At 50.2% G+C, this 14,746-nt stretch overlaps 1 protein-coding gene across 1 annotated transcript in view; it reads left to right on the forward strand.

The window, feature by feature from the left end:
* The first annotated feature begins 10,487 nt into the window (after nt 1–10,487).
* LOC114040383 (retinoic acid receptor alpha) overlaps nt 10,488–14,746 on the forward strand; it is a 30,302-nt gene continuing 26,043 nt past the window's right edge. The window contains exon 1 of the mRNA XM_027858476.1: nt 10,488–11,045. Coding sequence (XP_027714277.1) covers nt 10,868–11,045 — 178 coding nt within the window. The 5' untranslated portion in view covers nt 10,488–10,867. The remainder of the gene's footprint in view (nt 11,046–14,746) is intronic.

Here is a 14,746-nt window from a genome sequence, read left to right on the forward strand (position 1 = left end):
CACACACACACACACACACACACACACACACACACACACACACACACTGTCCCTGTCCCCAACTGTGAGGCTCTCTAGTCCAAAATGAAACCCTCCAGGCCTAGGAATCGAGACTTGAGAAGGGGAAGCTGTGGTGAGGAGTTCTCTGATCTACAGTCACGGCAGGAAGCTGAAGGGAGGGGGTCTGGGGGGAGATGACAGGCCCTTGAGTGGCAGAGAGGGAAGGGCCCTGACCTACCTCAGTGTGGAGGGAAGGGGAGGGGCAGAGTGGTCACTTCCACATCTTCCTCTCTTGCCCCCCTCCCATGCTCCGATCCAGGTTGGGTGAGGGGTACTGACTCTCAGAAGGCTGCCACCCCCCTCCCCATAAAAAAGTACTTCCAATCACGTGGCTACCACTTCCTGTCTCAACCCTGGGCTCCTCATAGGGCCATGTTTGTTGTTGGTTACCATGGATATGGCCACTGTGGGCACCAGCCCTGAGGCCCTCAGGAGATGTTTTCTCCCCCACCCTCTCAACAGTGTAGACCTACCCCTGGGGAGAGAGCCCAAGCAGCTTTGGGGGGCCTAGACCCTCAGTTCCATTTAGGGCTGAATGGCTATGGCAGTGATGGTGGGATAGGGGATGCCCGTCACCTTCCTCTGCTCCATGTATGTATGTATGTGTGTGTGTGTGTGTGTGTGACCACTTGTGATCTTGAAGGTATAGGTGGCTAGAGTGACAGAACATTGGAGCCACAGGGGAAGTACTTCAGGAGCCATTTTACAGAGAGAGAACTAAAGCCCAGGCAGGGGAAGTGATTTACCCAAGGGCACACCGAGGGAGAAGCAGTAGTAGTGTAGTCCTTAGAGAACTGGCCTCGGAGCTTCGAAAGACCCGAATTCAAGATCTCCCTTGGACACACACTGGCTGTGCTACCCTGGGTGAATCTCATAACCTTTCAGAGCTCTAGGAAACTCTCAAAGAACTTGAGTCGCACAGAAAGTGGAGACCTGAATTGGTAGAGGGCGTTTCCTTGCCAGGAGTTCCCTATATCACTGAAAGCACAGGTCTAGTCCCTGTCTGGTCACTGGATTCCCACAGAGATAGCGACAGAGCTCTGACTGTATCTGATCTTGTGTTTGATGCTAGGTTGCATGGAACTCTTCTCTACCCAGCCTCTCCCACCCCACTCTTACTGTATTGGGGGCTCCTTCTCCCACCCTGTGCAGTTGGAAATACTCATTTTTTCCAGGAAGTTTTCATGTCTTCCTGGCATTGCTGGGGAGGGGAGTGGGGGGACTGGCTAATATCCCAGGCTATGCAAAGTGTGTACGGTAGGGAGGGGGTTAGGGTAATTAAATTTACCTCTCTCCCAGATCCCACCTTTATCTCCAACCTTCCCATCTCCCTTGTATGTCTCACTGTGTCAGATCCTTGGGGAGGAAGGTAGATCAGGCATATTGCTTTTCTTAGACTGGTGGGTAGGGGTGTGTGTGTGTGTGTGTGTGTGTGTGTGTGTGTGTGTAATGGAGGAGGGTGAGTGGGGAGAGACCCTAGACCTGGGCTCAACTGGGTGGGGTGTGTCTGGAGCAGGAAACTCCTGGGGGTCCTAGGGGTGGGGTGGGAGAGAGGCAGCCTGAGTCAGGCTTGGTCTGGGGTCAGTGCCAAGAGGATATCCTGAGGCAGGAGGGAGAGAAGGGGGCGTTCCCCGGCTTCCCCACGTCCTAGGTCCCTGGGGAGGGGACTGTGTGTGTGTGTGTGTGTGTGTTTGGAGATACCATAGTGGGAGGGAATAGAATTGGGCCTTCCAGTGAAGGAGGGGTGGGTTCCACAGAATCCCCGTGGTGGAGCATCTGGCTTTAGACATAGAGTGTGACGACTCACTAGAATACGTTGTGGGTTGGTGGGAATGAAAATCTGAGGGTGGGTGGGTGGGTGGATTCTGGTGCAGACCCAGGATGTGCTCTGCCAGGAGAATCTGGAAGGGGAGAAAGGAATGATTTCTCTTGCCCTCTGGTTTTCTCTGTGGTCTCCTCCCCTTCTCTGTAAGAGAATGAAAGGGTACTGAGAAGGGGCATATGCCAGTGTGGGGGTGGGGAAAGCCCTGTGCCAGGATCTGGGTGGGGAGGGGGTGAGTGGTGGTTTCCATGTAGGAGGGGGGAGAGATGGGTCCCCTTTAGGGGTATTGCCCCAGCATACCCTCCCCCCCCAGACAAAGCTGCCTTTGTATTGACCAAACAATCCTGTGGTCTAGGCCACCGACCTCGCCCGCTTCATCTTTCTCTTCCTCTTCCTGTTTTCTTCCTTCCCCTACCTTCCCTGGTCCTTCTCCTTGAGTCTTGGGGACTACCACCCTCCACTGCCTTCCCGCCACCCCTCCCTCACTTTTTACCTATAATGTTCTCTGAAAGACTAAACAATGTGGCATCTTTTAGGCCCTGGATTTTGCTCTGAGGTCTTAGGGAAAAAGAGCTGGAACCTAGGGAAAAGCTGCAGGCAAATTTGCCATTCTCTTTTCTCCCTCGCACCCCTCTCCCAACCTGATTCCCTCATGTGGCAGTCTGAAGTTTGGAGTAGGACAACGCCTGAAAAGACTGGGAATGGGGACCGTTTGAGATGAGCCGGCAGCACTCCCTTCCTGCTTTTTTCTGTCTCTCTTTCCACCCCTTTGGGGAAGGGGAGGGCATCCAGGGCACTATAACCTAGTTGGGCCTCACATCTAGGGCAGGCCTGTTCTTGCCTCTCTTGGGAGGGCTGGCTATAGTCAATTCCTTTAGGAGTATGGACTGAAGAGACCCTGGAGGGTAAAGTTCTTGAAGGCCTCCTTGGGTCTGTTGAGGTTTGCCACCAGAGAGTTGGAGGGTAGACTTCCTGGATACTTGGGTATAATTGGAGGTGGAGAAGAGTGAGGGAAATAAGCAAAGGGCTGAGAAGCTCAACTGATTGCCAGACCAGGCTCTTTCTTTCCCCCACCCTGGGAAGGTGGACTTAATGATTTTAGTGTCTGTCCAAAGACCTGGGTTTGAATTCTGTATCTGCTACTTAAGGGCTGAGTTACCTTGAGCAAGTCATTTTACTTTCCTGGGCCTCAGTTTCCTTATCTGAAACATAAGGAGATTGGACTTGATCTTTAAGGCCTCTTTAAGCTTTAGGTCTTACAACTGGGACCTCTGAGTCTGATGGGGGAAAGGGCAGGTATGCTTAGAGATTGGATTTAATGATATCTCTTGATGTTTTGTTTTGTTTTGTTTTTTTTTGAGGAAAGGATCTGGGTTATAATATCACCTGGATACAGAGGAGGCTGCAAGGGAGCATTTGGGGTTCCCCTAGTAAATTAGTTGGAAGTGGGGATCAGTCAGTTTTCTCAAGTACAGTTGTTGGTCTATATTACATCCACCCCCCCACCAGTTCCCTGTTTTTACTTTATTTAGCACCACCCTCCTATCTCCCCCCCATCCTCCCTGGCCTGAGGGAGTGTGAGGCCCTGTCCCCCCTGAATTGGGGGGGGAGCCGCTGGCCAAAGGCCTGGGCTTGGATGCCTGGCTTCCTGCCCACCTAGCTCTTGGCAGTAGGGAGGATAAATACTGAGACTGAAGCTGCCTGATTGCTTGGTGGAGGGGTTGGAGTGGGAAGGAGCTGGAAGGATCTGCTGCCTAGCCTTGCTCTATCTCTCCCTGTCTCTGTCTCTGGAGCCCAGAGTGTCCAAGGCTGGTTGTAGAAGGGAGAAAAGAGTCCCCACTCTCTTTTTAAAGCTAGTGGGGTAGAGGGAAGAGAAAGGCTGTGGCTTTTTTTTCTTGGAAAGTTTATAAATAGCCCTATCCCTTGTTTGAAATCTGCCCTGCCTGCCCCACCCTACCCAGCCCAGCTTAGCCTGGCATCTCTGACAGGGTCCTGGGGGGCAGCTGTTGACTTTACCCACTTAGGCTATGACTGTAGCTACCCCCTCCAATGAGATTTGTATTTTGTACCTCATTTGTTTATGAATCACTGACTGGCAAAATGCATGGGAATCCCCTGACCCCAAATTGGGGCCCCACCTTTCCCCTTCAGGGTCTCGCTAGCTCCCTTGAATGCCAGTCTTACTTATTTTGCATGGGACCATCAGAAGTGGTGGGAAAGAAGGAAGGAATGCAGGGAAAGACTTGAGTCACAATTGCTGGTGGAGGGGATGCTGGGAGGGATAGACTATCAGGTTAGAGAGGACCTCAAAGCCATCATAGTTCATCTCATATTTAAGCCAGAATCCCTTCCCCAATGCTCCTAAGGGCTTCCTCAGTGACTGTGGCTGGAGGATGGAGGAAGTGCTCTATATTATTTTACACACACCCCTCCCCTATTAATCCAGATATATGGGGGTAGAGATAGGATATTCTCCCAAACCCTCTTATCCACACAGCCCCGTGTAATGGCAAGAATATTCAACTTAGAGTTAGGAGATTGAGACTCAAGTTCCAACTATGAGATTTACTGTGTGGCCACTTTTCTCAGGCTCAGTTTCCCATTTTGTAAAATTAGGGGAATGATAGTTATGCTACCTGCGTCAGAGGGTTATTGTGAAGAAAATGCTTTTTTGCAGTTCTGTAACACTTGAATTGTTATTGCTATTATTGTTATTAGAGAGGCAGCTTGGTGTTGTGATTGGACAGCTGACCTCAAAGCCAGGAAGACCTGGGTTCAAGTCCCACTTCTGATATATATTGGCTGTATGACCCTGGGCAAGTCACTTTACCTCTAGATGTTCTAGGAATCTTTCAAAATACTCTTAAGTGGCAGAGACAGCGCCAGGCTGTGTTGGTAGAGGAAATTTCTTCATGCGGCAGTTCCCTATACCAATGAAATCACAGATACAGTTCCTATCCTTATTATTGTTGTTTTTGCTATTGATACATTGTTCTTCTTTTCTTTTTCAAAGGGGTTAAGATACAAATGGTCTTAGGACAAATGGTTACTGTGTTATTATTCCCTTATATGTACTGTTCTATGGACTGTTGAACAGATAGATAAAATAACTACTTTGTGTAGTTAGATTAAAATGATTAGGATAAACCCTCCTTCACAGGTTTACTCAAAGCATCCTTGGTACAAATGCATTAGCAGACAGGATGATGGAGATGATATGCCCCTCATCTTGCTCCCACGTAACCTTTGACCTCTTCTGGCATATCTCCATACTTTGAATGCTTTTCATCCCATGCAGCTTGGAGACGAGTTTTTGGAATGGTGATATCTATTAAAAATATTGTTTTTAAGTTTTTGATTAATCAGTGTTACGTCTGGGAGATGAGGGGTGACGTTTTAGTCTGTGACAACGGTCTAGTTCTGATACAGTTTATTGGTTAAGTGTTCCAGAATATTTTCGAGTTTATATTTGTAGTTTGGGGATTTGTTGTTTTGTCAAAACATGAAAGATCCAGAGCTTCTGATACTTAATTCAGGCTACATCTTGCTAGGTATTTGGTAGATGTTAAACTTTGTTTTAACAGCCTGCAGCAACATGTTGTATAGTGTCCACTATTTTCTATGAATAGTCTAAATTGATCATGAAATTTGGGCTTCTTAAGTCAGTCAGCTAGAATTTACTAAGCAGGCACTGTGCTAAGCACTGTGAATACAAAGGCAAAAAAATAGTCCCTGCTGTCAAGGAGCTCCCAGTCTAGTGGGGGAGATCGCACACAAGCAAATATACACACACATGCACACATACACACATCCGGGTAAATTAAGGATAATCTCAGCAGGAAGACACTAAGATTACAGAGGCCTGGAAAAGGCTTCTGGCAGAAGGTGGGACTTTAACTGAGACTTAAAGGAAGCCAATAAAGAGGGAAAGAGTTCTAGGCATGGAGGACAGTCAGTGAGAATGCCCAGTTTGGAGCGTTGTGTGGGAAGAACAAGCAAGAAGTCAGTATCACTGTATCATGGGAGTATGTGGAGGAGGTTAAGGTATAAGGAGACTGGAGAGGTGGGAAGGGACCAGGTTATGGAAGACTTTAAAAGCCCAACAGATGATTTTATATTTGATCCTGGAGGTTATAGGGAACTACTGGGATTTATTGAATTGGGGCAGGGGATGACATAAACATGATCAGACCTGTACTTTAAGAAGATCAGTTTGACAGTTGGGTGGAAGATGGGTTAGGAAGAGAATGGATTTAGCACCCAGCATTCTCAGGTGTTCTCCTTCTCAAGTACTAACCAGGCCTGGTCCTGTTTAGCTTCTGAGATCTTATGAAATCAGGTGTGTTCAGGGTAGTATGGCTGTAACCAAAAGTATGTAATATAACCCCTCCTGTAGTTTCTGGTGGTAAGATTTGGTCCTCAATTACTCTCATAAACCCCTCTATTTCCACAGACAAATCCACATGACTCAAATTTGTTTGAGTCTTCTGCAGTAGGATGTTTTTGATATGCTCAGTTCATGCAGATGTTACCCAGGGAGGACTTTTTGATACTACTCTTGTATCTTAGTCATTTCATTGGTTCTTTCCAAAAGTAAACCACTTTTGGTTACTTTTGATGAATTCCATGGCAGGTACCTGTTGTCAGCTATCACTATTTCTTGATAAAGTGATGGTGGCTTATTCTAGAAGTAATTATGTAAGTTTTTGACATTTATATCACTTATCATCGCCATTATTACTATTATTATCATCCCTCTTCCCATGTTGGGGAAGCAAGGGGAGAGGGGGAAGCTGCCTGTGGTACAAAGTCCTTGTATTACTCTCATAAACCAAGTATAAGCCTAGTGGTGGGGGTCATGGGAAGGTGTGCTAGAGAGGAGCCCCAGGCAGCTGAGTTTTTTAATGGAAACAAGGAGGGTACAGCTCAAATCAGTTCAATCCTCTCTGCCATAGAGGAGATATAAATCCTGTGAAGGACCTGTTGTATGGTAGTACGGGGCTAAAGCATGAGAAGGAAGTCAAAGGGAGAGGAGGTCCAGGAGTAGATTCTACAGGGTAGATGACATAGCAAACTATTCCTGTGCCTGCCACCTTCTCTGAAATCCCCTTGACGTTGTCCCCTGTGTCTCCTCCCTCTTATTTGCCACTGCCAGGTGGGGCACAAGAAGGGTTCAGGATATCCTGGCACTGTGGGCTTGTGGTTTTCCCGCCCCTGCTGCCCACATGGAGGGGGAAGGTACCCTGTGGGCAGCCTATGAGGTGTCGGAGTGGGTTGGATGTGGGTGTCTTGTTTCCCTTCTCTTCCTGTGTTGGGCCTTGATTCTCTGAAGATGCCCCTCTTACCCCAGGAAAAAGAGGTGATGCCATGCTTCTAGGATGAGGTGGGGTGGAGCTGTAGGAGCAAGTAGGCAAATGCAAACACACACACACACACACACACACACACACACCCTTGCCTTTCCTTTGGAGGAGAAGACCTTTTCCTGAGGAGTAAATAGGAGCTCCTGGGCTCTCAGGGACTCTGTGTGTCCATGCCTCCTCAATCCCTCCTACCTCCATCTCCACCCCTCTGCCCAGCCCTTTAGAGTTGGCATTGCCTAGGCCTTTGGCAACATCTCTGTGACCTTTACCCCTGCCTCTGTTGCTTCCTCCTCCCCTTGGCTGGAAGTCCCTTCCTTGAGAACTCTAAGTAACTTTGCTCCAAACTTTATAGCAGAGGCCGAGTTGTGTTGGAGACTGACATGGAGATGGTTGGGTTGGAGGGAAGGAGGAACTGTGGGCTGGACACAGTCTCTATTCCTTCTAGGTGAGAGTAAGGGGGATGCCTCTAACACCTGGGCAATGCTTAGTGGTGAAGTTTAAGGTGGCTCAGGGTCTCTCCCCCTGAGGGGATTGGTTGTGGGATCTCTGAGAGCAGAGTCCAGGTTGGCTCAAAGGGTACCGTTAGAGCTGAGATCTCTCTATCTGGCCGGATACGTGAAGTACACAGCCGATGGAGTGTCCTGTGTCTTACTGCAGCTTACTGGAGATGTGGGGGGCCTAGGATGGAGAGGGGCTTGTGGGCAGGCAAGTGATCAGCCAGCAAGTGATAAGCTCAAAATAAGCTAAGTTGGATAAGACTGGGTGGACTAGGGTTCCCCTTTGTCAGAGAGCCACTCCCTTAGCTGTCTCACCCTGAGCTTATCTGTGGAGGCTGAGCTCAGACCTTGTGAGACTGACCATTTTCCGTACCTTGGGGAGGGTGGGCATGACTGCCTATGTTTGTCTGATCATCAGTGAGTGTGGTGGGATGGCTAGGCTTAAGGGGGGGTCCTGCTTTTAGGGCCTCTCTTGGCAGAAGAGGCAGTTGGAAGGGCCAGGCTGGTGGTGGAGAACTGGGACTCGACTACACCCAGTATGTCTGGGTATATAGACAAAAGTAATTAATTGTGTTCATTGTGTGGCATAGTGATGGTTATTCCCTGGCTACACACACAGACACACACACACACACACACACACACACAGATAAATTTTATTCTTGAAACATCATACAGATCCCCAGCCTTCTTCTAACTGAATACCCACAACTAAAATCCCTGAAAACAGTGAAGTAAAAGAACACAAAAAAGTGATTGGGGCTGAGAGTATAGGAATATGATTTCATTTTTCCTACCCAAACCCATGACTGTCTGTCTGCCTGAGGTTCTAGGTCACTGTCTCCTGTCACTGGTGAAGTTTACCCATCTGGAGAAGTTCCATAGAGGTCCTGGGTGTGGCAGATTGGCTGCTAGCTGGGTGGGGCTCCCTGGGCCTCTGATGTCACCCTCCTTTACTGGCCTGGGAGGACTTCATCAGAGACCTGGAAGTGTGTTTCTATGGTCAAAATTAATAATCATGGTAATTAAGAGGATAGGGAAGCAAATTCTATCCCTAGGTTGAGGGGACAGAAGCCTACATTTCCCTCCTCCTCTCTTTCCCAGTCTCCAGGGTCTTTCTGGCTTACTGAGGAACTGAAAGATCCCTTTTAATGGTAATTGCTAGCCTTACCAATAATTTTTTTTTTTTGGATGGGGAGGCAGTTAGGGTTAAGTGACTTGCCCAGGGTCACACAGCTAGTTAAGTGTCTGAGGTTGAATTTGAACTCAGGTCCTCCTGACTCCAGGACTGGTGGTCTATCTACTGCAGCTAGCTGCCCCAGTGACCTTTTTTTTTTTTTAAATTTTTGGTGAGGTGGTTGGGGTTAAGTGACTTGCCCAGAGTCACACAGCTAGTGAGTGTTATGCATCTGAGGCTGGCTTTGAACTCAGGTCCTCCTGACTTCAGGGCCGAGGCTCTATCCACTGAGCCACCTCGCTGCCCTCCCCCCCAGTGACCTTTCTTAATGTGTGAGGAAGGGTAAAGACTGGACTTATAATCAGAACACCTGAGTACAAGTTCTGGCTTTGTCATTTACAAGCTGTGTAACTGTGGACAAGTTATTTGCCAGCCCCGGACCTCAGTTTCCTCATCTGTAAAATGAAGGAGTGAAGCTAAAAACACAGAAATCCTCTGCTTCTATTGTACCTACTTTAAGTTTGGGAGATGAAAATGACCCCAGAATCATAGAATTTTACAATTGGAAGGGACCTCAGTGGCCCTTTAGCTTGTCCCCCACTTAAAATGAATCCTTTCTAGAATATACCAGCAAATCTCTGGGTTCTCCTCAACCAGTCTCTGCTCAAGGACTTCCAGTGAGGAGATAGTTGCCATTCTCTAGGTGGCCCATTCTTCTTCTGGGCATCTCCAATTGTTAGCATGGTTTTTTTCATCAAGCCTATACTGGCTTTTTGACAGTTTCCATCCACTGCTTCTCCCTCCATCCCACATGGCTTTTCCCTGGCCTGCCTGGGATGAACACTGCCCCAGACACCCACTGTTTTTCCTGTTGGCACCAGTGGGGCACCTAGCAACAATACCCTCTGCTCCCATTTCCCATGCTACTCTTCAAATACTTGAAGATGGCTCTGTGGCCCACCTGAATCTTCCTGTTCTCCAGGCTGAACATCCCCACTCCCACCGCAGGGCCTCTAGGACATAAACATCCAGGGTGTTAGGTCCCTGGATTTCGGGGGCTGGGGTGGGGGAAGTGGTGTAAGAGGCCCCTAGGGCTGCTGCGTCATGATTCTGAGAAGTACCATGCTTTAGGGAAGCAGCTTCTCTCCCCCTTCCCCTCCCTCGCTTACCTCCACCATCTCCACGCTTTCTCTGCATCTGTGACCTCAGGTAACCCTTCTTTGGAGAGATCTCTGGGTCCAGCTGTGTTTTCCCAGGTCTCCTCTTGATCTCCATGAACCTCCCCCCTTCGAGGCACAACAGGCCCTTTGGCCACATTAGGATGAGAGGTGTCTCCTGAAGGTTTGGGTTCTGCTCTTTGTGGGAATATTCTCACCCCCACCTCCTCGTCTGCAGTATCTGGGCCCCACTCCCGAGTTGTCTGTGCCAGGCAGGCACTGTGCCATCTGTCTGCTTAGCCTAGTGTCACAGGAAAACCTCCAGCTGCCCAGGTGGGGGGAGCCCCATGGAGAAAACCCCTGTGCCCTGTTCTCTGTGCCTACTCACCTGTTTTGTCTTCTCCTTTTCAGCATCAGAAGACATGGCTTCCTCAGCAGCACCAGCATCATCAGAGCTCATCTAGGTGAGGGTATTGTGCCCAGCAGCCAGCCGTGGTGGGTGCCATTCAGCTTTTCAAGCCTCATTCCAGCTTATCCTAGCCACCGCCGACCTGAGCAGCGCCCTCCCTTCCCTTTCCCACCTTGCCCCTGGTTTGGGCGGTGGCTTCAGAAGGCCAAGATCACCCTGTTGGGCACTGCCCTCTTCAGCTGCAGGACAGGAAGAGGGGGTGGGTTGATTACCCACAACCCCTCCCAACTCCAGGCCCCAATGAGCTGAGAAGGGGCAGCCAGAAGCCCCTCAAACCCTCCCAGCTGGACTCTCTGTCTATATCTCTGACTCTCTTCGGGGCATGGCCAGCAATAGCAGCTCATGCCCAACGCCTGGGGGTGGGCACCTTAACGGGTACCCGGTGCCTCACTATGCCTTCTTCTTCCCTCCCATGCTGGGCGGACTTTCTCCACCTGGCACTCTGACAAGTATCCAGCACCAGCTTCCTGTCAGTGGATATAGCACTCCATCACCAGCCAGTAAGTTGTGGGACAGAGCGGGAGTTGGGCGGGGGCAGGATTGAGGGCACAGATATCACAGGGGAACCCGGTGGCTTCTCATGAGGGCTCCGTGAAGGGATGGTTTGTGGTGCCTTCATTGTGTACAAACATTGGAAAGGGCGGGGTGTTAGTCAATGGGGAGGGTGGCAAGGAAAGACTGGTTAATAATGGACTCAGCTATTGAGGGAGCTAAGGGGTACACCGAGTAGTGCTCTGGATTTGGCATCAGGAAAACTCAAGTTGAAATCCTGCCTTAGACACTCACTAGCTGTGTGACCTTAGGGAAGTCATTTAACCTCCCTCAGCCTCAGTTTCCTCATCTACAAAATGGGATAATAATAGCACCTACCTCATGGGGTTGTTGTGAGATTCCAGTGAGATAAGATATATAAAGTGCTTTGCAAACCTTAAAGTACTGTATAAATACTATTTATTATTATTGTCCATTTTGTGGGGAATGCTACTTTGCTGCCCCTTTGAAGCTTCCAGGGGTCATATCTTAGGCGTTAGATAGGGATCCTTATTATGCTGTGGGTTGCTGGACTCTGCCTGAGTGTGTGCTGGACTGGAGGGCTGCAGAAAGGTTCGGGCCATTTGTGTTGCATTCTCGGCCCCGACTTTACCCCCCTTCGCCTCATCACTGAGGATCTTATAAATAGCTTGGTTGGCAGCAGACAAAGGCCCCTGGTAGATAAACAAACCTCTCGACATTTGGCGGGAACAGCATCATGACCTGGAGAGGCAGCCACATGCCCTCCTCCCTTATCCTTATCCTCAGGGTCCCCTGTACCAGGTGTCTTTCTGTGAGGGTGCCTGAAGCGTGGAGGAGGAAGGCCAACTGCCCCCTCCTTCCATTACATACATACCTCGCTGCTAATTCCCCTATTTGAGTGGAGTGTGAAGGGAGGGAGGCAGTAGTGTAAACCTGATGAGAATTGGGGTGAACTAGGCAGCAGTGGGGGAAAGAGCTCTGGGGGGCAGGGAGGAACGCTCTGCTTTGGTCATGGACGGGGGCTGGGCTGCAAGGAAAAGACATAGGCCCCTCCCTCTTCCCTTTTGCTGTGTCTCTGATTTTTTTCCCCCCATTTTCCCCTTCCTCTCTATCTTTCCCATGAGAGTCTTGCACTGGCTGGGTGGGGGTCTCTTCCACCCCTGGCCTGTCTGAAGCCAGGTAGTGGGAGGTGGCAGTAGTGGCTGCCAGCTGGCATAGCTCAGACCAGAGGCCTGCCAGGCCTCTTACTGTAACTCTGGCCCCTAGGGCCGAGCTGGGCACAACGCCAAGTCAGGAGGGGGAGGGATCTGGGGCCTGGCCGGGCGGGGAGAAGAGGGAAAAGAGGCTGGGAGATGGATGGACAGGGCAGCTGTTGACCTGGGAAATGTCCTGTTCTCCCTCCTCCCTCCATCCCACATGGCTTTTCCCTGGCCTGCCCAGGATGAACACTGCCCCAGACACCCACTGCCTCTCCTGTTGGCACCAGTGGGGCACCTGGCAACACTGCCCTCTGCTCCCTGCCCTGGGTCAATGTTCTTTTCTCTGGGTCAGGGAAGTACCCTCCTCCCTAGGGTCAGGGGAGTCTCATTGTCCCTGGAGTTGACCCTGGAATGATGCCACCCTACTCGCTCTGGCCAGCTGCCCACAGCATCTGACCTTCCCTAGAGCTCCTCCTCTGTCTCTGTCTCTGTCTCATCCTCCTTCCTGGCTTCCCCCCCACAGCCAGGGGACTTTGAAGTACCTTGTACATAGTAGGCATTTAATAAATGCTTGTTGTTGAATAAATCAAATTGAAATGGACAAATGTGTCTGCCGTTTTCTGGTACTCCTCTCCCAACTTCACTCTCCATGTTTCCAGCTTGGATGAGGGAATACTTCTGAGTATCCAGAGGGATAGCCCTAGCCCTGCTCAGGAAGCTGCCTGAATGCCACTCTGGATATCTGCCCCCCCTCCCAAGTCTCCCTTTATCACCTGGCTTCAGTCCCTCTCCATTCTCATTGTCACCTGTCTTTTTCACTCTGTATACTTTGCTCTGTATTGAAACTTAAAGGGCTTGCCTCAAGCTGATTGGGGAGAGGGGTCTTTTATTTTACATCTCACCCACCCCTGCAGTCCTTATGCTTTATCTGGGTATCTGGTGTCTGTCCTGAATAGTTGACGCCTTTGGAGGTGGGGCTGGGAGGGGGAAGCTGGACTGAGTTGGCACTGCCCCCATTCTAGGAGCTGAAATTCTAAGGCTTCCCCTTCCTGCCAGGTTGGCACTTCCATTGGACAGTGGGACCTGTGCCCAAGTGTCTGGGGGGACACTTTTTTCTAGAATGGGATGGGCAGAAAAGTAGTGGCTCAAACCCTTGGATGCTGCATAATGGGGGAATGGGGGTCTTCAGTTGCCACTAGAGAAGGACATTCTGCCTAGCCTTTGCCTCCCTTACCCCATGACCACTCCCATGCCAGCCTGGGAAGAGGTTTCCCCCTTACCCAGGAATGTTGCAAGCTGGTTCCTCTTTCATGATGTGCACTAGGGGGTGGCTTCCGGGATCCCCGATCTACTCCCCACCCTGGGAACCATTTCCTCTGGGTGCAGGGGAGGGAGATGAGTGGGAAGAAAGAGGTGTGGATTTGTAATTTCCTGGTAGGGTCCCCTCACCCATACTTGGGCAATACCCTTTCCTGTTTCTCTACCCCACCCCCCACCAGTTTTGTTTTTTCCCCAGGAGTCTCCCCAACCCCTGCAGTAAACAGTAACACCATGACCATTTTCAACCTCCCTCCTTTCCCCGTTCCCCAAACCACCCAGCTGTGTGTGTCTGTTACATATAGCAATGGGGGAAAGACTTGGTGGTATTTTGCTGGGGAGCTGTGAAGGGAGATTCTCCCTATGACTAGAGTGAGGGTCCCTGGGTGAGGGGTGTGTGACTCTTGTTTGCAGGGGCCTACCTTTCCCAGCTCCTCCCCCCCCAGACCCAACACACACACACACACACACACACACACACCCCCTACACCCCTACCCCCCTACACCCCTGCCTTGTGATGGAAGTTCTCTAGCTGGATGCATCCAAGCGTGGCTGATAAAAGATTCATGCATCCTTAGGAGGCAGCCTTCCCAAGCCAGGCAGATGCTGTCTGGTGGCCTTGGGAGAACCTGTACTTCTTAGGGGAGCTATAAAGCCAACCTTTCCTCCCCGTGAGCCTCTGGCCACTTGCTGGTACAGGGATTTTGAAGAATAAGATGAGAACCCCTCTTTCCCAAGAGCAGAGTGGCCCTCAGTGTAACCTCTTTAGACAAGAGTCTACCCTGGAGTGGGGTGAACTCCAGAAAATAGACAGATCTGTTTGTTTTCCTTACTCTCCCTCTTTCTTGGTGGGAAGGGATAGGGGCGGAATTGAGTTGAGGACAGCCGATAGAGGAAGTGGTCAGGTATGAACAAAGCCTGAATGTGGCTGATCTTCCCTAAGGAAGAGTTGGGGGGAAGTAGTGGGGGGGGGAGGGGGGAAGGAGTGTCCTTCCATCTTCTGTCTGGCTTCTTCCAGAGGGCTCAGGCAGGTGTCCTTTCCAAATCAAGGCCCCAGTGAAGAGGCAAGGGATGGGCTCTGGGCAGAGGAACCAGGGCTGTAAGCCAGAGACTCAAGGATTTTTAGTGATTACTGGGTCCAGCCTTGTCATTTAACAAAGCAGGCAACTGA

Source organism: Vombatus ursinus, unplaced genomic scaffold (genome assembly GCF_900497805.2).
Source record: "Vombatus ursinus unplaced genomic scaffold, bare-nosed wombat genome assembly UNPS02013049.1, whole genome shotgun sequence".
Classification (NCBI taxonomy): Eukaryota; Metazoa; Chordata; class Mammalia; order Diprotodontia; family Vombatidae; genus Vombatus; species Vombatus ursinus.